The sequence below is a fragment of the Semicossyphus pulcher genome, unplaced genomic scaffold (assembly GCF_022749685.1).
Source record: "Semicossyphus pulcher isolate SPU_LCO1_2020_fin unplaced genomic scaffold, fSemPul1.0.p SCAF_11, whole genome shotgun sequence".
Classification (NCBI taxonomy): Eukaryota; Metazoa; Chordata; class Actinopteri; order Labriformes; family Labridae; genus Semicossyphus; species Semicossyphus pulcher.
This window is the reverse complement of record NW_027211615.1, coordinates 10,890,395-10,913,558: the sequence shown is the minus strand read 5'-3', so window position 1 is coordinate 10,913,558 and position 23,164 is coordinate 10,890,395. Positions and strand designations below refer to the sequence as shown.

The 23,164-nt window shown below is 42.3% G+C and overlaps 2 protein-coding genes across 3 annotated transcripts in view; both read right to left on the bottom strand.

Annotated features, from left to right (window-relative positions):
• foxo3b (forkhead box O3b) overlaps positions 1-3,145 on the bottom strand; it is a 48,953-nt gene extending 45,808 nt beyond the window's left edge. The window contains exons 1-2 of one of the 2 annotated variants that reach the window (XM_069685598.1): positions 2,987-3,145; positions 1,939-2,647 (exon numbers count right to left, since the gene is read on the bottom strand). In XM_069685598.1, the coding sequence (XP_069541699.1) occupies positions 1,939-2,496 (558 nt within the window). In that variant the 5' untranslated portion in view covers positions 2,497-2,647; positions 2,987-3,145. The remainder of the gene's footprint in view (positions 1-1,938; positions 2,648-2,986) is intronic. The other variant, XM_069685599.1, reaches the window with a different exon arrangement.
• A 3,418-nt stretch (positions 3,146-6,563) lies between these two features.
• The window catches only part of afg1lb (AFG1 like ATPase b), a 34,758-nt gene continuing 18,157 nt past the window's right edge, over positions 6,564-23,164 (bottom strand). The window contains exons 7-12 of the mRNA XM_069657163.1: positions 13,174-13,256; positions 12,388-12,458; positions 10,498-10,598; positions 9,694-9,834; positions 8,240-8,347; positions 6,564-7,775 (exon numbers count right to left, since the gene is read on the bottom strand). Of these exons, the coding sequence (XP_069513264.1) occupies positions 7,635-7,775; positions 8,240-8,347; positions 9,694-9,834; positions 10,498-10,598; positions 12,388-12,458; positions 13,174-13,256 (645 nt within the window). The 3' untranslated portion in view covers positions 6,564-7,634. The remainder of the gene's footprint in view (positions 7,776-8,239; positions 8,348-9,693; positions 9,835-10,497; positions 10,599-12,387; positions 12,459-13,173; positions 13,257-23,164) is intronic.

The following is a 23,164-nucleotide window of genomic DNA, read 5'->3' as shown; positions in this document are numbered from 1 at the left end:
AATCAGCATTCAGACCTGGGTCAAATGACTCTGCAGTAGACCCAGGTAATTATCACCTCGGCTCCGGCATTGATGGGAACACAAAACCTGGGTCGACACGTTAATCTCCGCCACCTCTCTGGCGCGATGCTATGCTCCGTCGGTAACTTCTGCGACTCCTTGTCATCTCAGCTACAAATTCCGCCCGTCTCCGTCCGAGCAGCGCTCAAACATCGTTCCAAATTTGACGGCGCCAAGTTTGATAAATACCGAAAGCAGTATACTCCACTGGCAATGGGAAAAGAGACAATCGGCATCTATAAGCGGGTCTTCCCGAGTCTGAAAAACCCAAGTCAACGTGGTCATTTTAGGGGCATAAGCTAGCTTAATATCAGCAATCAGTGTTTTCCACAATTAAAGTGTATATTTTTTAATCGCACTAGCATGTGAGGGTTACTCGGCCAACACTCACGTCTAGGTATGAGAATCGGTATCTGTAGGGAAAAAATGGTATCGGATCATCTCTAGCACAGATCATCCTAAACTGTATTCTTTTATGACACAATTTGTTGCTAACGCTCTTTTAAAAAAAGAGTCAGCTATAGTCTGTTATGAAAAGAGTCTTTTATGAGAAAACTAAAAAAGGCTGTGAGGTGAGATTTATTGACAGACCCTGCGTAACACTAAACCACCGACAGGCTGGCCCTCATGCCCGAAATTCCAGGAGTAGCAGCCCTGCACGGTGACGGTGAACCCGGCCTTGACTTGGTGGGGATACAAACACACACACACACGCACACACACACACACGGCCTCCCTCTTTGCTCTTCACTGAAGCATATCACATACCAAAAACTTGAGAAGCCTGACAAAATATGGCCCATAGGCTCCCCGCCCCATGGGACTGCTCCTCCAGCCCCTGATGGGTGTTAATCTCTGCTCTCTGACCTTATGCACCCCCTCCCTCCTTTCCTGCTTCTTTTTTTTTTCCGCGGGTCCCATGTGTCTTTTTGGGGGGGGTGGGGGTTGGGGGGCAGATCATGCAGATCATCTAACAGTTCACCCAAACTCACGGCAACCCAGTGGTTATGTAATTCCCCCATGGCAGAACCAGCAACCTTGGCAGTTGTCTACCTGACCCAAGAGACTGACAGATCCCTGCCAAGGTTTACATAACAAACAGCAAACAGTGTTACAGTAGCATGACGGAAATTTAGCCTTTAAATATAAAAACACTAAGTTATACAATATCACTATTCATAACCTCAAATACACTCAATGAAAGTAAGTGTAACGCATTGATTTTTTACAGTGTAGAGGTCCTCTCAGGATTCACACTTCCAGGCAGCATTAATGTCAAATCGTTTTGTTTACATCCAACTCCTCGTCCTATGAATGGATTAGCTGCTGTTCAGTAAACTGTCTTATGTAATTGTATCATTCTCTCAGCCTTAAACCGGGGTTGCGTCACTCAAAATAGGCTACTGTGTTTCCAGACAAACCGGTTACAACGTCTCTGTTTGCTCTAATTCCAGCCATGTGATAGCGGCTGTGGCCTCAGAGGGATGCTATGCACATCACAAACGTCACATAAAAAAGACAAAGGCATCTGATGCAGTGTCAGTGTCTGGGAATAAGTCTCATGTTTTGGTTGATCTAAAAGATCATTACGTGCAGGTCACCTAACCCCACGCTGATTTAAGAGATTAATGATCTTTAATGCCTCCCTGATGTGATTTTTTCCCATTTGCACGACGTTTTCTGTAATTGCCATTAGAATGATAATGAGAGGAATAATGAGAGCCAGACTTCCCAAATAGACGCTCGTAAAAACAGGCTGGTATAATAGTGTGCGTGTGTCTGTCTGTGTGTACGTCAGTGGGTTTACAAGCCACATGCTTTTTGTTTTTGTTTTGATGGAGGAAGGAGGGGGGCAGGGTGGGTGAGTGGGACTCTTACCTTCCATCCTGCAGAGCTGTTGCTGTCGCCTTTGTCTTTGAAGTAAGGGATGGATCTCACCATCCAGTCGTAAATTTGGGACAGTGTCAGTCTCTTGTCCGGAGAGCTCTCAATGGCTTTGGTTATCAGGTCGGCGTAGGAGAGATTCCCCCAGGCGTTACGGCGAGATGATGCCTTCCTCGGGGTCTGCTGGGCGGCCAAGCCGCTGGAGGTCAGCGCTCCTGAGGTGGCCGACGGGGAGTGCGAGGACAGCGGGGAGCCTCCGCTCTCCTGCCCGGGGGATGAAAGCGCTCCGTCGGGCACGGGGCTCCTGCTGCTCTGGTCCTCCGTAGCCACTCCAGAGCCGTTGATGCTAATGGCCGTAGGTGTTGCACTGTCCTCCTCATCGTCCTCTTCCTCGGGGATAATATCTGTGTCATGACTCCCAGGTTTCACCGCGTTAGAGTCAGGTCGAGGCAGCGGCCAGGTGCAAGACCTGGGCCGCTTCTGGGGCTCGAAGTCCGGATCGATGGCCACGTCCAAGTCCGGGAGTGGGTCGGGGAGCTGAGCCTCAGCCATGGTCTACCTCCTCCGGTCACGATCTCACCCCCAGCTGCCAGGTAATAAAGTTACAAGAGAAGAAACGAAGAGCTGTCAAAGTCGCGTCCCATGAATGCGCGCGCCTGTCCTTTGTTGCTATTCCAACAAGGAGCAACTTAGTTATTAACGCCTGTTGAGGACAGAAAGAGAGAAAAATGAACCCAACACATTCACTTACAGCCGTGTTAAAATACAGCCTGGACGATAATGTACAATACAGCGGCTAAGTCGGTTTAACCTATTTCTGTCAATTAAGCTGTAATGTACAGATTACACACATATTTAAATGAAGATATTTGCTTTACTTCAATGTAAAACACAACTCGCTCGTGAATAGTAGCTCTACACAAAATCCCGTCCTGGTGCAAGAGTCTAAATCCACCCATTGAAGATCAATGGCAGAGGAGAAAGTGGTCAGACCTCATCTCTGTGGGAAATAAATCCGCTCTGGACACTTTAAATGAAATACCTTGCACGGTCAAGCACTTGCGCTCCGTGGAATCAAATAAAAACAGAAGACTAGATCCCGGATTGTCCTCGGTCGCTTCCAGATGCCATCTTGACTCTCTCCTCCTTTCACTCCTCTAAGTGCGCTCGCGATACAGAGACAGATAGGATGTATGCAGGGCAAGTCAGTGTCGATGTGGAATAAGACTGCCACCTCACTCTGGGTTACTACTGTATCTCGATTTGCTCTCCACACACATACACACACACACTGACGTACACAGACACACACGCGCAGACACGCGCAAGCAAGTCGATCAAGGGCCAGCCCCCTAGATCCCGAGCATGGGATCGCCTTTTAAAGAGACACTGCAGCCCAACAGGACTGAGCTGTCCGCGCTCAGGTGGAGGCTGGGACACGTCCTGACATGTTACTGACAGGCACAGAAATAGAAGGAAACAACATAGACACAATAAATGTATTAATTTTAGAAAGATTTCTAGCGTTAAAGCCAATTTGTGCTGTTTACAGAGTGTTTATTTGACCCACTTTACTTTGGAGGGTTACATCTTCCTGTTACTAGCATAAAGCCTAAAGGTGCGCTACAGGTTTATACTTTGTTGGAAGCCATTTATTTTGCAGTTGTTGTTTTTTTTAAAAAGGTGTTTGACATATTGAAATAGCTTATTTTGTACGATCAACATTCCCCAAAATCTAAGATAATTAAATTAATATTGTATAAAACAAAGAAAATGAGCAATAACTCACATTTGAAAGGCAAATCACATTTTTGCTTAAAATGACTACAATAATTCACGGAAAGTATCAAAAATATTGCATATTTTTTACGTCAATCGTTTTATATTTGTACTTTATTTTGTATTCCTTATTGTATTTAGCACATGTTGCTTTGTCCAGTAGGAAGCGTTAAACTCTGACATTATTATGTAACGGAAATGTTACTTCACATTAAAAGCATCTAAAACAGCGTATCATGTGCTCTGATATTATCCTTTTCACATCATCTCCTCTAATGGCTTCATTTTAGGGACTGATTGTGCAGCGAACCAGGTTGTCAATCTCGGCTGTCACGGCGCTCAGGCCACGCCCCCTTCTCCTTAGGAGCCCGATCTACCTCGCTCAGGATGACGTCAACCCGTTTATTATTGCCAAGGAGATAAGGGTGGTGGGGGGAGAAATCCTAGCTGGTCCTCCGTCCTGTAAGTGATGCTCTGGTTCTCCCTCCACCTCCTCCTCCACCTTGACTGGATCAAAACAGCCTCGTTCACATCTTCTTTGTTTCACGGAGGACTGAATGATGTGCAAGGTGCTCGTCCAGCTGCACGTGCTCGCGCTTTGTGTGCAGGAATGCGCGTCCACAGCTGACCAAAACAACACTTCAAAATAAAAGCATTAAACCATGGTGCTAAAATGTATATTCTTCATCAATTATATTTTATTATTATTTGAGAATATCATATTGTTTATTTTTGGTACATTTCCTGCAGTATAGTCTATTCAGTGCTCTCTATATTAACACTATATCGCCCTGGTTTATATGTTTTATAAGAGGATCTTCATCACAGCATCACAATCAGCCAGCAGACAGACATGCACTCTGAACAGGTTGGAAGCCATTGTTTAGCTGTGTTCATTGACACACATTTAACCAGACAGAATGGTGCAGCACACACACGCTCATTTACGGCAGCAGTCTGGAGTCTGTACTGTACAGGATTACAGCAGATAGTCGGTTTACACGTACACACATTGTGCGATTCTTTTTGTTCCCTTCACATCAAAGAGAATACCCAGTGCAGCAGTTTGGCTCCTGCAGAGAACTATGGAGTTAACTGCTCACTGGATGTGCAGAGGGAAGTCAGGGTGTCGAGTGTGTGATTGTGTGTGAGCAGAAATATTGTACGCAGCCAACTGTGTTAGACTGAAATTGGTTTCTTATTACTTTATAACATCCTGGACCATTACAATATCAGAACTGAGCATATCTCCAGTAAATTTGAAGAGAATTCAAAGTGTGATTTTTCTTGTGTGTATTTGCATGCCATTTTCAAGCATGATTAGAAGACCTAGGCTGAAATGATCTAATGACAACTCCATGTAACTAATAACAGCTTTGAAAAAAAGAATCACTGCTAATGCCTCTGTGCATTGCACTTCCATAAGTTTCACCACTTTTCTTCAAGACCACACATTCAACCTAAGACTTACCCAATGAGCTAGTTTATCAGGGTACAGATTTGCACCTGTGTGTTTTGAATAAGTGTGTGTTTTTGTACAAACTGTTCTGGTAGCTTTTATTTCACATGTGTTTATCTATGTGAGGTGGAACAAAATAAGTGTCAGACCTGTCCTTTAAGTACCCTGCTGCAGTATCTCTGGCGTATGGCCAATTTCTCTGCACCAAGATAAGCCAGCTTCACCCTAAATGCCCCTTTGAGGACCAATATAGCATTGCAGAAGTGCACATTCATGCACACAGGCAAGGGCACATGTAATCCCTGTAACAACTGTATTCTTACTCTTTCTTCTTGCATAGGACACATTTAAGCTAACACTTCATAACCTCTTCTACAGGTAATGTCACCTCAAAACTTGATTCCATTCATGTTTCTTGGCCTTCTCACATTTAAGGCTTATAATCTTATATTTAAATGAAATGTACCTTTTAGGACATATTGGGGTCTATCTGAAGGCACCTGAAAAGCCAACAGATATAAAGAGGGGCAAGAAAGAGACAAAGTGTAACTGTTCCCACCTTTCCTCTGTCAGCAGGGGGTATCAAGAATGTGGCCCAGAGAGGATGGAGACTAGGACCACCCCTCTAAGCCAGCGTGAATCATCCAATTAAGACAACCACAAAGCACAGCGGCCATCTTTGTTTGTGCTTGATGTTTCCCCCAAACAGCATAATGCTCTGATTGGATTAGGGGCCTCGGAGTAGGGCGTGATTGATTTTTCTTTAATTGGGAGTTATGGTGGCACAGACTCAGGGCCTTTCTCCAGACTGAAGCGCTTTTTTATGGTACACGTCATGCACATGCATCTGTGCACACACCCACACACCTGCACACACAGACTGGACACTGAGTCACATATTGTTGCTTCAGTCTTATTAGATTATATATCCAGTCCTGTGTTATTGTTTCAACGCAACGATACTGGCTGCTTGAACACTTGGTACACATATTATTTTACACTCGGCTCGTGATTTGCCGACTGTAGCTGCTGCTCACTGTTCTGACTGTAGCTGTCAGGGCGGGTTTGGTCCAAGACAGAGTGGTGCACTAGGATGACCTCATCCTTACATGGACGCAATAACAAGCTTTTTGCAATTGGTTGCCCTCTGCTGCCACCTACAGGCTTAAAGGAGGAAGTTACAAAACACTGCACTACAGAAAGAATGCTATTTCCCTTAAATTGTAACTATAATATAAATGAAGAGCAAGAAAGATGTTTAAAGTTTGTCCTTTTAAATATATCACAGGTTTAATGTTGTGGTAGAGATGTGAGTCATAAAAAACAAAGTAGTTCTTCAGCTCAGATGTTCATTCTTTTAATTTCTGTTCCCTGTAATTAAAGAAAATGTCTGTACATAGACAAAGAAAGTAAAAGAGGCTCTTCAGATGCAAAAAGAATAAATTCATTTGATGTGCAAAAACTGGCAGAATGTAAATGAAAATATGACGAATAAGTAAACAATTGTTTGTCACTGCTTGCATGTAAAATAGGAAAATTATTTTCTTATTTAAAGGGCCTCGAATGTTTGTGTGCCTCTGTTATCCATCCATCCATCCATTATCTATACCGCGTGTTCTGTTCAGGATCGCCGTGGGGCTGGACATAATCCCAGCTGTCATTGGGCGAGAGGCGGGTAAAATGTATGACGGTTTACTCTAGTTACACAACACAACATTTGACTTTTAGAAATGTCTGGATTAAAGAGTCCAAATCCCCTTCTCAAGCGTCTGTGTTAATTATCTATTTATTAACATTAACACTTGAAGTTTGCTGTTTGAATAAATGCAATGCAAATCTCCCCTTCTGATAGTAACATAGGTACAGTGTTAAAATAGCAACCGTCAGACCTGGAATAAAGAAATACTAATCTAACAAACACTGAAATACATCAATTGTACAGTACTTATAACATATACATGTATGCTTCTACAGTTGAGGTTTTATTAAAAACCACACAGATTTATAGACGCCCAGACTGAGAATATTTCACCCCTTTCACATTCACCCACTAGAGGGCGGTAGCTGACTACTCTGAGGGACACTCTCCCGCTTCCTCTCCCTAAAGTAGACACCTGTTTGCCTTCTGTTATACCCATGCTGCAGGTTTACACTTTCTTAAATGAAATAGTCCACAAGGGGGAGAGAGCACACCTCAGAGAGAACAGAAAAACACTACACATGCATAAGATGAAGGGAAGTCAGATCCCAATCCAGAACAGGTATCATGTTGCACATTTAGGTTGATAACAAGTGTTTCTTGGATGTGGTACGGAGTAACCTGATGCTTATTCCTAAAATAGATTATATCTTTTCAATTTGTGCTAAATGTTATCTTCTCGTATGCAGTGTCAGTAGTTAATGAGGTACTGTGTTGACGGGAGGTAGAAAGGATGGCAGTCAGTAGAGGATGTTAGGTGTGTTTCTTGCTGTGTCTGCGGTCGGCCTCCATCCAGTACGACTCTGTTTGCATCTCTGTGAGTCTGGAGACGGTCCTCTGGAAGGCAAAGATCTCCTCCTCGGCTGTGAACAGAGCCAGATGCTCGGCTGCAGCCTGAAAGAAGGAGCACACGTAGCTTTGTTAGCGGCTGATACACTGAAACTGAAAGAAAGGTGCCTGTTGATCTCCAGACCTGCAGGATGAGTCAGTGTTTATCTATGTGAGTGCTCGGTGAAACTTTCCTGACAGTTTTAAAAGCAGACAGATTCATACTCTAATTAGTAAGCTTAGTTAAAAATTTGAGTAATTTACATCAAATATTAACCCCATATGCTTCTGACTTGTTGCACTTTTATTGTATTACTGCCCTTTAATAAGTTTGTAATACACACACCAATATACAACACTTTGATCTGAACTGAAGTGCATCTTGCTGTGCTTTTTATACCTGCATCTTATGTTTTATGTCCTATGTCCTTTGCTTCTACCTGGCTGTAAGACAAATTCCCCTTGGGGACATTATAGTTAAGACAGCTGTTATAACTCGTCGTATTCTGTTGTGGTAGATGTGATTTTACCCCGGCGAGGCCGAGGTCATCCAGCAGCTGTCGATCCCTCTCATCTTCCCCTCCGCTGTGGACAAACAGGCGGTCTACAGGAGCGGCCGCCAGCAGCACCACCCTCACCTGGGACAGAAGAGGGAAGATGACACACGGGAATGTCCAGTTTATTTGCGATATATTAAAGATTAAGTGCCTGTTTCCTGTGATCAACACAAAACGAGGGCAGTAAACTATTCATTCATTGTGTCCTTTAAAGGCTGTCACTTAAAGATGTTTTTATTGCATCCTTGAGAAGATTTAAGTGCATATACATTTTTTTTTTCTGAATCAAATTTCCTCTTTGATGCTGTAAATGATTAATTTAATAAATGAATACAAGGTTGCTACTCTACTGTGGCTTACAGAATGCAGTGGTTATATACTACAGTAATATTATTTTTTGCAAGAGGAAATAGTGTAGTGATTTGCCCATAGCCACTTCTATCATCAAGCACTGTAGGCTTTATTTTTTGGGCACTTTATGAATTTATAATATATTTTTATACAGTATTATATAACAGTAAAGAAAGAGATGATGACTGAGGGGCAACAAAAGCCCCGAGTTGAATGCAAACCTTTGGGTAATGGTTGGTGCTTTAAAAATCTCTATTTACAGTAATCAAATTCACTTTAATTTAGCAGACGCTTTAGTCCAAAGCAACGTACATCTGAGAGTTAAAACAACACAAGCATCGACCAAGACAGCAGGGAACGATGTCAGTAGGTTCCTACAAACAGCCTCAACTGCGATCGGACACAGGTGCCAACAGGCAGTGCACAGGGCTTTTTTTGTTTTGTTAATAATCATAAACAACATCAACAAGGTCAATATAGTCATCATCATCATCATGAATATCCTAATCAACATCAACAACATCCTCAATGTCATCATCAATAGCTTCAATATCATTAAGTGCAGAGGTGTTCATAATAATTTCTGAAAGCATCAGAAATGAGCGATCCGACCTCCATTCCACAAACAAGCATTTTAAGAGTTGTTTTCTTCTCCTCTTGAGGACAGACCTGACAAAGCTTGAATTTCTACTTTTTACTAATCTGCATCATGATGTTGTAATTTCGCCGAACTCGAGACCCGTTAGTTGCGACTAAATTTACAAGAAAATCTTTCGGGTTCATACCGCTGACGTGAGCCTGAGCGCAGCCTCTGTGTAACTTACTATTTACAGTCAAACTGAGACCCACCAGGAAATGATGAACGGGCGCTCCTCCGGGGGATTTAATGAACCATGAATTTATGCTGTTTATTTTGCTGACATGAATTTTGGTTTGCTTTTTGATCTGAACACACGCTCGCTTCTCAAGTTGCTTATTGGACTGTAAACAAGGCAGCGTACGGAAAAGGAAGTCTTGGTAGCAATGCTCGCCATTGCATGCATGCCCCACTGTAGCTAGTACAAAAGCTGGAGTACCTTGTTGTCGTAGAAGTTGTCTATGAGGGTGGTAAAGCGCCTGGCCTGGTCCTTCAGGGTCAGTGTCAGCTGAGGAACATGGCGGATGAATACGGTGTCAAAGAGCCGAGCCATTTCCAGGTAGTCACTGGCACCCAGAGGCTGGAAAACAAGTTGCAGTTAGAGATGAGTTTCTAATCAACAGCCCTAAACACACACAGGCGCACAGTATGGATGCTGCAGTCTGTATGTTTGGCTCAGGCTGTCATTTTAGTCCCTGTCCTTGGTTCTTTGCCATTCAGGATGATTGCTCTCAAAATTAATGTGGACGTGCCAACATATGTCAGACTGGAAGAAAAAGCCTTGAAGCTCGGATGCCTGCAAAAGCTCACCGCTGTCCGTCAGGCTTCAGACTTTGCAGCAGATTACTATACCGCACTGCTTTATTTGAGGCACAACGGGCTCAACTATTCACAAAATTGTCAATAGACTTGCTTTTTGACATTGAGCGGAAAATAGGGCTGCGATGGAGGGAAGGTGATTCAGTTTGAGAGCAAAGGCCGGGACAATAAATACACAGAGGAGGGAAGAGACAGAACACAGAGGCAATAAAGAGGAGAGAGAAGGGCTTTGAATTTGAGCAGTTTTGATTAGTGATGAGTGGATTTTGGGGGCGTTCGCATGCTCAGGTAGTCTTAGATGCATGCTGTGTAACTGGGGTATCTTTGGTTTAAGCAGCAGGACGTCCTTCCATGTGTTTCCAAGATTGTGATCATTCACAGCAATAAGTAAGATGTTCAGAATATGTGTTAATGTGAAACTCACTCTGCCACACAGCTCTTCAAAAGTACAGTCAGCGATGGAGCCACAGGTCTTCTCCAGAGTCACGTCTCTGCCCAGCACTGTGAGCAACCGAGGGCCTGTTGCTATGGAAACACACACCCAACAGTATAACATATCCTGATATGATAGTTTTTACCATCACATTTATAGTTGAATCATTACGTTAAATACAAATCTACAAAGGAGTTAAAATAATTCAATAATCTACAGCTGAATTAAATTTTTTATCCAGGGCGCCAGTTTAGCTCAGCAGTTAAAGAGAGGCGTCGTACACCCTGGACTGATCGCCAGTCAATCACAGGGCTGACACATAGAGACAGACAACTTTCCACACTCACACCTATGGGCAATTTTAGAGTCACCAATGAACCTAACCATTATGTCTTTGGACTGTGGGAGGAAGCCGGAGTACACGGAGGGAACTCGCGCATGCACAGGGAGAACATGCAAACTCCACACAGAAAGACCCACTTTGTCCAGGATTTGAACCAGGAACCATTGTCCTATTCACAAAAGGCAAATGGCCCAAAAAAAATCTTTAGATTAGCTAGTTTAGCTCAGTAGGAGCCATTTTAGCATGTGTGTTATTGTTGTCTTATGTTGTAAATAGTTTGGTGTATATATTGTTAGAGTGATTTACTGTGACCACTAGGGTGTGTATTGTGTTGTGGTAATGGGTCACAAGAAATAGGAAGTTAGTTGGGCATAGGTGGAGGGAACAAACAGTTCTTACAGTTAGCATCTTTCATCTCATCTCGTCTGTTTTAGCATTTTTTGCAATAAACGGGAATATCACCAAGTCATTTTTATTCTGGACATTTCTTATTGGATACACGTCAAAGACCTTCTCATACACCGATGCAAGTGACTAATGTTTAATCATTGGAACTTTGGAGAGTCATCACAAGCTCAAAGCTAAAACATTTGCACAACATTTGTACATAATTTCTTGAAATGAAACTATATATTGATAAAAAATTATGTCACCCATATGAATGAATGGGATTGGGTATTAGCCAGGGTAAGGGCATTTGACATACACCTTGAAAGATTTGGCCTCCTTAGTAGATTTCTGAACAAAAGTTATGCATACCGACAGCCTTATCATCTAATGTAGATAAATGTGGATAACAATCTTGTATATATATATATAAAAAAAGGATCTTACTAAGCTAAATAATTTCACTGATTCCTGATTGATCAGCAACTGAAAAGACAACATGTTGTGAAAATACAGAGGGATACAGGGCCAGATTTCAAGATAAAACTACATATTTGATGAGTCATTAGCTAGAAAACAGCTAACGTTAGCATTCAACCCCTTCCTTGCTAACATTACAGTTTTATAGTGTTACCTGATACGATTTTAAAAGGTTTAAATCTCTAGCTAACGTTAATTTTAGCTAGCTTACGACAATGTTAGCTTGGAACTTGTTGGAAGATAGCTGTTGACACCTAACAAGTTAGAATATATGTTGTTTTATCTTGAAACATGACCCAATGTCCCTCCAGATTTATACTATCAAATTCATTTTTGTTTGGTTATCAAAAGAGAAGTGGTGAAGTGATAAGGATTCCCTATGTTTACTGTGCAGTTGTACAACATTATAACAGCATTTGAACTTCCCAACTTTAGCATGTGATCAGAGAAAAATGGCCACCATGAAAGACAGCTAATGTTTTGATACTTTGCAGAATTATGCTATTAATATACTGCAACTCCAAATGCTAAAAGTAATATTATGCTGCATCAGATTAAATGATTCTCTAGGAGCATACGTTACGATAATGTTGATGTCTCTTTAAATAATGGAGCAAGTGGAACAATGGGCATATATCCACAAGAGTAGATGTTTTCTTTAACTTCCTCACCACTCTTTTGTGTTAAAGCCAGCTCCTTGAACAGCACATCCAAGAAGGCCTCAGCGCCCGGCTCCCCTGTGCTGAACAAGACACACACACACAGGCGACAAACAGGAATGACAAAATAGGATATGAAATTAATAATGTTGAAGTGGCCACATCAAACGGTGGCAGTGAGGAGTGCACAGGAGGGGGGTACTTAGCTTTTCACTCCATCAGTAAAAAACAGGATGCTGGGCTCTAAACACGAGCATTAGCTTGTGAATACACGCAAAATGACATTGTGAAGTGTGTGTGTTTGTGTCCCTGTGTGTGTGCTTGTGTTTTAACTCTGGGTAAAAGGGTGTGATGTGTCTATTTACATACAGTGAAAAGACGAAAGCACTTGAAAGGTCCAATCCAGCGATGAGCAACAGCAGTGTCATTCATACCTTGTTTGTCCGCCTGTGTGTTCATAACGGAGTATATGTAATGAGCAAAAATAGGAAACTAGCTTTTCAAGCTCTGCCATTTTCTCATATTCTATTGATTCCTCTTTCTTGCTTTTCATGGATCTCTCAAGGTAATGTAGGTCTTTATAAATCTCCAAGTCTGCCTCTCCCCATTTATCCATCTGTTTGCCTTCTCCATCTGTCCTTCATCATGTGCACAAACATTTCCCGCGTGTGTGTACGGATGTGAATGCTTGTGTGTATATTCTGGATGCAAGTTCATTTTTCACTGTATACCAGACCCCAAAGATGAGTTGTCTATTAGCAGATGACTAAATCCGACCACTATTGTGTTGTGTCTTACAGGTAGTAGAGTTTCCCTGCTTCAGCATTGTCCAGCCTCCTGTAGTCGATCCCAGAGTCCAGGCAGACGGCGTGGCAGTGCTCCTGCACACACACAAACACAAACATACAGAGGGACAAATAAAAAGTCAGTCCAAGGGCAAATATTAGAAGTGGGTCTGTATTAGTATGGGAAATCTGTGATAGAAAAGATGTTATTGTGATGACTTAAATGTTGTTTGCAAAGTGTAATGGCTATAGGCATCTGTATTTTGATTGGTTCTCTTTAAGCCTTGCTTTCACTGTGCAATTCTGTCTACCACTGGGTGTAGCTCCTGGAGAAAGGGCACCATTCACGCTATCAAAAATGGTGGACTGTGGAACAACCAGCAAAACAGTGGAAAACTGTAACTTGTAAGTTTCCAATCATCATTAATTTCAGTATTTATGCTATCAAACCATGATGTACTTTAAATTACAAATGAAGCAATACAAAAGAGATACATATATTAATACAGAGCTGGAAATACATTTACCATCAAGTCAACAAATCCCATTAAAAGACCGAATGTAACAATGCTTTAATCTGTCTCTTAATGCTTTATATCTTCACTATCCTGTCTGTGGAACTTAACCTGTTCCTTCTGTCTTACAGAAGATATGCATCTTAAAAACAAGTGGAGAATATATATTCTCATCACAAGCCATCTTAAAGCCATCTTCTTGTCTGACTACGGAGACGTATTCTATAGACACGCCTCTGCCTCCACTACACTCACTAGAGATTCATCACCAGTGACAGCTATTCCATTCATCACTACATCCTCTATGATAAAGCTGGCCAGCCATTATTAACACTTAGACGTGACAGGCATATCTATTTATAAAGCTTGATCTGGATATTTACCATCACGCATCACTCCTTCATTAAACTGGTCAAATAGATACAATACGATATGCGACGCTTGGCCCACAATAACGATATTATCACGATACAGCGATAATTGATATACTGCAAGAAAATCATTTAATGATGCATCACAATATCTGATTCACTCCTTTGGCCAGTTAATTTCCCTGCACGTTATCCTCAGTCACGTCACAGGCGTCACCGCGAGGAGTCATGAAGTAGTGACGCGGTGAGTCAAAATTGAAGGGAAATCTGTTTAGAGCATGTAAATTAAAATATTGATATTTGGCGCCAGTTTATCCATAATTGTATTGCCAGAGTCAGGATGACGATTTACTGCGGTATCAATATTTTGTCCCACCCCCTATTGGCTAATGCTCGAAATTCCACGAGCAAACACAAGGATTGGGAAAACCTTTTGTGCGGCACAAACCTGGAAAACACACATTAAAACTCAACACACATTTGTACCTTAGGTCAATTTAGGAACATAATTACAAACTACTCCGCTCATGAACGTAACTCAGCTTCTCTGCTTGTTTAATTTCCTGTTACTTACAAATTATTTCATTCTTTGACGTTGTTTTTTTGTGTTTTCGTTTATTCTGTTTTAATTGTACTCTCAATGTCAGATAATTCTCCAAAAATAAATAAAGGTTGAATCACAAAGAGGCTGAATAATTTACTATAACAGTGGGTCATGGTTGTAAATAGTCCCTTAATTGAGGACTATTTTCAGCTGTGAATTTATGTTGCTAGCGTGTATTCACAGTAGTCGGTCAGTGGATAATAGCTTTGCAACAAAGCTTGAACATGCATTTAAAAAGTAATGTTACCAAGTTTTTGTACAACAATGCAGCTCTATGTCACAGATAGGGATGCACGATATTGGATTTAGATATGCTGATATTTTCCAACCCTTTTTGCCGATTGCCAATTTCAGTACCAATATATTAGGCACATGTGGAATTTATATCATGCCTACTCTAACTGTAGTGGCCAAAAACTGACATACTTGCACCCTTCTTCACGCTTGATGGAAGAGGCATTGTACAAAAGGTCACGTGTCTGATCACTCACGTTTCTGGGCGCACCTGAATGCAGCATCCACCTAAAACACGGCAGTGAGGGAGCCACGCCCGGACTTGTTTACTGCACCTACTACAGAGACATAAGTGATCGCTGACGGACTCTTTTTATCGTGTGTGCGCAATGAATATGTAAGTTAGTTTTGCACTGATGTTTAAGTTACACTTATCTTAGTGTCGGCTTTGGCCGTGAGTGTATTTTCGGCATGTTTAATGTTGTTAAGTCCGATAAGATGACGATGTGAGATAACTGTTAGCTATTTAAGAGTTGTGAAAGTTCTTTAACTTTAACTATTCATTGGCTTTATTTGTATATTGTTGATAACTTTGCGCAGGCAGTGCACACGCACACACCTGCGGCGAGTTAATGTCGGAGCATTACGTCAAGCTTTTTTATGTAATCATCGAGCATTTAGGCAGAATTAAAGCGTTGTTTTATCAGCGGAAAAATGACATATCTGCCGATGCCGATGTGATTTTCAAGCCATAATCTGCAGATACTGATAACGTGCCGACAATATCGTGCATCCCTAAAACAGAGGATAAAGCTATATCAGGCTTTGGTACAGAGACGATACTTGTTCGTTGGATCAATTCATTATTATGGTCTTTTCATGGGTTCAGTTCATGATAGAAAAATATGCAATACGTCCTTTTGTCCTTTAGGTAGCATATTATTCCACAGCAGTTTGGCGTCAAATTTGGTTTAAAATTTTAAAATCGGATTAATTTATCTCATTATCCCAAGATAACAAAGCTGAGTTTCCCATTATAACGGATTCATTAATGTCATTATGTCGTGATAACAAAGCTGGTTTTCTTGTGGTAACGGGATAATTTTCTGGAGATCTAGAAAACAAAACAACGGGCTGGTCACAGTGACGTTACAGACCAGGACATGCCATGCTGCCATCGCCCAGACTAATGAGGTCATTTAAACCTGTTTCTTTGTTTGTTTTGTGCTTTTAAATCTCGGGGGATATGAGTTAGGATCACGTGATGTTATAGTGGTGCAGCGTTATCTCGAGATAATGAAGATGAAGAAGAAGAAGTAGAAGAAGAAGTCAAGATCTTGAGAAAATAACCGGGAAATACTCGTTATCACAGGAAAACGGAGTACATAAAATGTCTGGATGCATGTCTGCTTAGGGCTTCCGTAGGTTTGCATTCCTGTTTAATTTCAGTAATTTCAAAATAGTTACTATTGCTCTTTTTCATGTGAAAAGTGGACAATAAGAGCTTCCTGATTCCTTCATAGTTTTGAAGATAGAGCAAATAATAGAAAGGTGAACAAACTTAAAAAGAGCAGAACAGACCAGCAGCGAGGTCTTTATCTCCCCTGACATTTTGTGTCACTTCCTCGTGGTTTATTGAGCCGATCCATTGTTCCTGCTGCTATTCAAGTGTGTCACAGCCGGGGTGAACTTGTGACGCAGAGTTCAAACTTTTCCTCACAGTGTAAAACGTCAACAGGATTCATGTCAGAGAGCGCAGCACAAACTATAATCATCATCTCCACCATTCTATCAAAGAAAAGAAAGGAATTGCATATCATTCCATCCAGGCTGACTGAGTATTCGCCGACAGCTCCAGGAAATTATGAAATCAGTGAATTTCTGCCACTGGCCCTCTTAAGCTGCAGGATAATTAGTAATCATCACAAAGCAAGGGGACGGAAATACTCTATTCTTCTCCGCTGTCAACTTTTTATCTCCGTGTCCGCTCACACAAACGGGGTTCCCACTCTGAGCCAATTGGCTGAATCAGGCTTAATAACAACCTGACAAACTCGCCCTCCCCCACGCACAAAAGGGAGGTGTCATTTCATCAACCTACTGTGACCCCTCCATCGGGTAAATAGTCCCTGCAAAACGGGAAAAAAAACTTGTCACTTTGGCGGCCACATCATTAGAATCTCAGTTTGTCTTTCTTCCTCTCCCTCCCTCTCAGAAGCGTCTCTACCTGCGGTGTAAAGACAGCTGCTGCGTCTCCTGACGGAGGAGCGAGGTACAAATAAGAGAGAGGGGAGAGAAGGAGGAATGGAAACACAATCAGCGGTGATGATTCCATTGGTTATTTATAATCAGATGAGGCTGAGGCCTCGCGGGTCATTACTTGATTATCTATCTTGAGAGGATTGTCAAGTTCTCACTCCTCCAAGATTTCATCCGCCTACACATTGTGGTCTTGTCTCCCCCCCCTCAGCCAACCCCCCCTCCACCATCACGCTCCTCTCACAGACTCTGATCTTAGTCTGTCTACTTACAGTCTCATCTCCAAGTGTGCCTTTAGTTTATCTTGAACAACTGCACAACAGCATTAAAACACATATACTTTAAATATCTACCATCAGCATTGTCAGGTGTACTGCTGAAAAAATCATGTGTTTAGATGATTAAATTTGAGGTTAAATTTGTTGCTGTGCTTTTTTGGTTTTATTTTGTTGTTGATTAAAAGAAATATTCTGGTTTTGCACAATTTTTCAACAAAACAGGCAATTCAAATTCATCACCTTGGGCTACTACAAAAAACATTGGCATTTTCAGACCTTTTAAAGCAGGGGTCTCACACTCAATCAGAGAGGGGGCCGAAATAAAAAACTGGGTCTAAGACAAGGGCCGAACGGGGTCAACATTTTAAGAACAGACTAAAATAAACCACGTTTTTTATCAGAGGTATTATGAAATAAATCTGAAATATTGTTTTTTGTTTTTTTATCACAACACAGCAAAATAAGAACATTTTAAATGTGATCAATCTGGTGGAAATGTGCAAATATTCCCTCCATAAGCAGTCTACCTGTGATTACAGGAAGGTGCAAAAAGTAAATATATATATGTAAGTGCACTCCGCTCTTTTGCCCATTTGCCCCAGCCAAATGCTTGGCATCTTTTCTTGGCTGCAAGTTCATTCATGTTTGGGGTCAGGTTCTGAGCTGTGGACACTCAGGATGGAGTGAAGGTGTGCATCAGTTGCTTACACAGGTATGCGCTTCCAAACATGCAGAGCATTCGAGCAGCTTGTAGGCGGAGTTGGGGCATCGTTTCAGAGTTCTATCAGCTCCGTTTGGATGTTCACATGTGCTCTTTCCACGTCAACTACAAACAGATTACCGAGCAGTTCAAATTGAAATTTCTGGGCTCCTAAGTCGGAAAATAGACGAGTGAACTCAGCCAGGTCTGCTCAGTTTATCAGCTAAACACGCAGTTGGGAACACAGCGCTGGAGATGTGGTTTGTCATTCTCTGGCAACATGAGAAGTGACCAGTTTCCTTCCTGCATCTGAGTCTCCCACAGGAGCAGCTTGGCTTGTTAAGCTCTCACTGCATTATACACGTCTGTGATGATCACATGGTCCCGTCCCTGAAGCTCAAGGTTTAGTGGAGTAAGATGCTTCGTTACGTCTCATAGGTACGCCAGCTGGTGCTCGCAGGTCTTGATTTGTGCGCACTCGGTTGCAGTGCATTCTGGGATATGTAGTATCAACGTTGTGCGTAGGATATTATCTCGCGGTCGGATGCGGCCCATGGGCCTTGAGTTTGAGACACCTGTTATACATATACCTGTAACATAGCCTGGTGTAAGTCTATTTGTTATAAACAAACATTATATAACATTGGTGTTTAATAAACCTGTGTTCCATCTATCTCGCTAATGGCATCAAACTGCAAGCAAGCAACTTTAATATAAAACTGAACAGCTAATCAGCTTGCCTTCACGTTGTCCACTGACCATCCAATCTGAGGAAGCTAAACTGTCCAATGCGCATGCTCGTTCTGCCAATCCACTCAACACGACGTAAGTGCTCCAGGCCTGTAAGGTCGCTCAGTGTAACAGCTTAGAGCAAGAGTGTTGCTTCTGTTAGCTATGCATCAAATTTAGCCATGCAGCTAGCGGTACTATTCATTGACTCTGTCCGGTGTCAGTGAATTAGCTTCTTGTCTCTGTTTAACAGGGTTGTAAACTTAATGCGTGTAAAGTGATAATCTCGTAGATTTTCATGTAAATAAATGTCTGTTAAGTCACTATCGCCGAATGAGGTAACACAATGGTGATTGAGCCAATGGCCCACTGATGAAAGCCTTTGTATTTGCAGTATACAGTATTATTACAGACTGGGTGTCTGTGGCGACTTTTGCAGAAAAATCACAAGCGGCGCCCAGTTAGTGACACGTTTTCCATCACCCAGCAGTGGTTGGTCTGCCAGAGAGGGTAGGCGGAGCTAAGCGGCTGCTTTTGCGGTCTCCGTAAGTGTTGCGAGTAAACAGTAATCTACTATGGCTGAACAAACAAAGAAAAGATCGATGACTACAGATACAACTTCAGAAACTAGAATTACCGCTTCATGGTTGTATGCCTCCGCCAACCAGTCAAGTCAAGTATGGGACTTTGAAGGAATTTAATAAAGGGTATTACGTATATTTCTTGGCAAAACGTGGAGGCTTCACACACATCTTCAACCCATCAGCACAGAAGATCTATACAATCACCCCAGTTTCAAGGTGGGCACAAAATATTAGTGTCACTAATTCAGTATCTGACTTATTATGCCTCTGGCGACGACTGTCGCCCGCGCCGAGGCGTAATAAGTGAAAGAGAAACAAATTCGACATTCAGATGAAGGTAAACTAAAAAGGAAAGTGACCGTCAGTCATGGTTGTGACTCTTGATTTTCCTCGCTAATGGAGCCAACGGCAGACGTCTGGTTAAATATATATACCTGTAATTCCTTTTTATCGCCACTAGGTCCTGCCAAATAGAATAAAATGGAGAACTTCGAGATTATGTCTTTAAGTTTTGAACAGTTGGTTGGACAAATCAAGTAATCTGAATACGTCCCTTTGGGCTTTTGTCACGAAGTTGCAACATATTAAAGTCTTAACTTTAATCAGTGAACAACCTGACAGAGCAGACCGACACAATGTGGGGCTGTGCACTCTAGAGACAATCATTTGTTGCAGCAGCACTAGTTTCTAACATCATGGGCATGAATATTTGCTAAATGTAGCAGTGGTGTAAAAACTGTTAATTGCTCTTATTTGCATCTGACTCACAGGAACATCTAAGCAGCTCCCTTGCAAATTAAGAGTTTCACTACTCGCACAGATGCATTGACAAGCTCACAGACCCCGAGAAAGGAGGGGGGAGGACAGAGGAGAGTGATGACAGACATGAGAATCAGAGTCTCTTTAGAAGAAAGTCATCCAAACACATGTAGCTCCAATCATGTCATTGTCCGAGCTGTCCACTGCTCCCTCTGGACGGCCGTTTAGCATGAAAACAGAGTGGCTTTTTTCCTGATGCCATATCTCCCTCTATCCTTCACTCCTCAAAAAGTTGCTTTTGAGCTTTTCAAAGAGCGCGGTGCCATTGAGCTGCAACAAAAGCCAAGGATAGCTGACTATTGGGCCCTGATGAGGTCCACTCCCTCATTACTCGGCAGCAGAAAACATTTGATGCTTTTTTTGTCTGGGCCCGGAGAATTGACCAGGCCTCAAAGAAACGCGGGGTGGGAAGGCTGAAAAAGAGACGAAGGGGGGAGAGAGAGAGAGGGAGAGGGGGAGAGGTTGTCGTTCATTCAAGCATGTGTGTCTTACAGCCTTGTGTGGAGGGACAGAAGAAAAGAGGGGAGGGGGGAGGACAGAGGGGTCGAGAGAGAGAGAGAGAGACGGGGGAGAAAAGAGAGAAAGCTTAAAACACTGCCTTTATGCTGGCAAGTTCTGGACGACTCTTCTGACATCAAAGTGTTTTCACTAACTGGGGAGCTGCTGTGTGTGTGTGTGAGTGTGTGAGTGGGGGGTGTATCTGGTGATTTTATTCATTCTTGGGCAGTCGGGGGGGTACGTGACAATGTGAACACCCTAATTACACCTAATGATCTATTCCCTTAAAGTGTGACCGCCTTGGGCCAGCCGCGGTTTGTTCCGAGAGGTCGTTCTCACAACCTCCCCCTGCCTCGGCTGCTCCTCTTGGGGAAACATCTTTTGAGTCGGAGGCCCCACCTTTCGTGATCCAGGACCCCACTGGACCCCCCACCCTCAACCCCTCTCGAGCTCTGTCGAGGACCCAAATCCGGACCGCTCCAGGACCCGGTGGAGTTTGTGCTACCTGCACCTGGCCAACAGAGGCTCCATGTGTTGCTAGCAGCACAGAAATGGACTCCATGCAGCTGATCACATCATCTCAGTAAAACTCTGCACTGGTTATAAATCACCAAATGGTTTAGATTCGATATAGTGTTTTAATTAGTCTTCAGTTGTCATCTTTCACATGGTTCTTCAGCTGACACAGGAGTCAAGAGACGCAAGCATACCTAATGCTAGCTTCTTTGAACGTGCTGTATTTAAGTTAGGAATCCTCAAGGGAGAGAAGTTATCTGCACAAGTCTCAAAAACAAATCAAACCTGTAAAAACTCAAAAAAGCAGTTTTACGTTGAAAATCAGCGCCTCTCCGACAACACTGTCTCTTTTAAGCAGGGCTTCGGGGACTGCTAGCTGTGCTGCCGCTAACTTTAGCGCAATAGCTCATTAAAAATCATCCAGTCAAATTATATAATAAAAATGACATTGATGTGACTTAAAATAGCACGAAAGTAGTCAGCTCAAAATGTTTTAGTTTCCGTCTGACATCCAGAGAAACTCTGGTATATGTGTATCTTCCAGGAAAAACATGTAGGAGTTTGATGTGGAGCGAAGCATCAGATTACACTGACAAAATTATCAGACGGTTACAGTCCTACACTCATATAACATTGGCAGACTTTGCATGGACAGTAAAAATAGTAGCATTAGCGGCTAATGTAGCCTCAAGTTGCTTTCTTCATGCAGAGATGAGGAGCGGCCTACAGGGGTCTGGTAAGCTCACTTCTTTTAAGCTCTGCATCCCCAGATAGTTTTTTACTTTTATTCTTGTAGTCTTCAGACTCAAGTCATCACATGGGGCATTCAGGTAGGAGCCACAAAATACTTAACAGAACTATTTGTACATATGTATCAGTACCCCACAATGTCAGGAAATAGACTATGATTGGCGGAAGCGTACCTTCAGAATCAATACTACTAGATTGGACACTTTTTCTTTTAGTGTTGTTACTCGCGTCAACTGGATCAAAACCAAAATAAACACCAACCTTTAATTAGATCATGTTTAGGGCTTATCTCAACTTCTCTGCTGCTATTGTTGAGTAAATGTGAGCAGTTATCTCCTGTTAGTTCACTGAATTCACCCCCCTCTTTTTTTGAACATAAGAAAATGTCTTGTGTATTTAAGTAACTAATGGTGGATAGGAAAAAAAGAGTGCCGCATTTCTGGCAAACCACTTACTGACATTCAAAATGTGTCCCCATAAAACACGATACATTAGCTGGTTATAATAATGAAGTGTATCGACATCACCCTGATATTACTTTGTATCAGACCCAATCCAGATTTGCTGAAAGCCCGAAACAGGTAAATACATCAAGGACCAGAAACATTCAAGATCTACATTATTATTAGACTCCCATTTTGCTTGACTGTTTCATGTTAAGCTTGATGGTTTATGTGAAGCACTTAGATTTTTTCCACATGGAGTTGCCTTGTCTTATGTGAACAGCCACAGCATCAGCATGCGTGACTGTGCTCAGGTAAACAAGTCAGTATCCTCTCATGTCTTCATGAAGACTACATGAGAATCTATTTTAATTCATAGCGTCCAATAACCAGCCGTGTTACAAATGTGAAAACTGGCCAGAACATCACGAGAGGAGTGGGCTGATCAGCTGAACGACAATCATAGAGAAAAAGCTTCATATCTAAATGTTAGCGAGGTGAATCAGGTGTTGCCTTCAGTTTGCAGGTGGCTTTACAAATGAATACATTCAGTACAGTAAAATGCACCTGTGCGCCTTCATGCATGCATGCCTGATCAAACACGTCTGACACGTGCACACGCTGATAATAAAAAAGTGGGAAACATCAGTTAGACAGCGAGAAATAACAAGCCAAGGTGAGCGGATCAATTATGAATTAGGCGA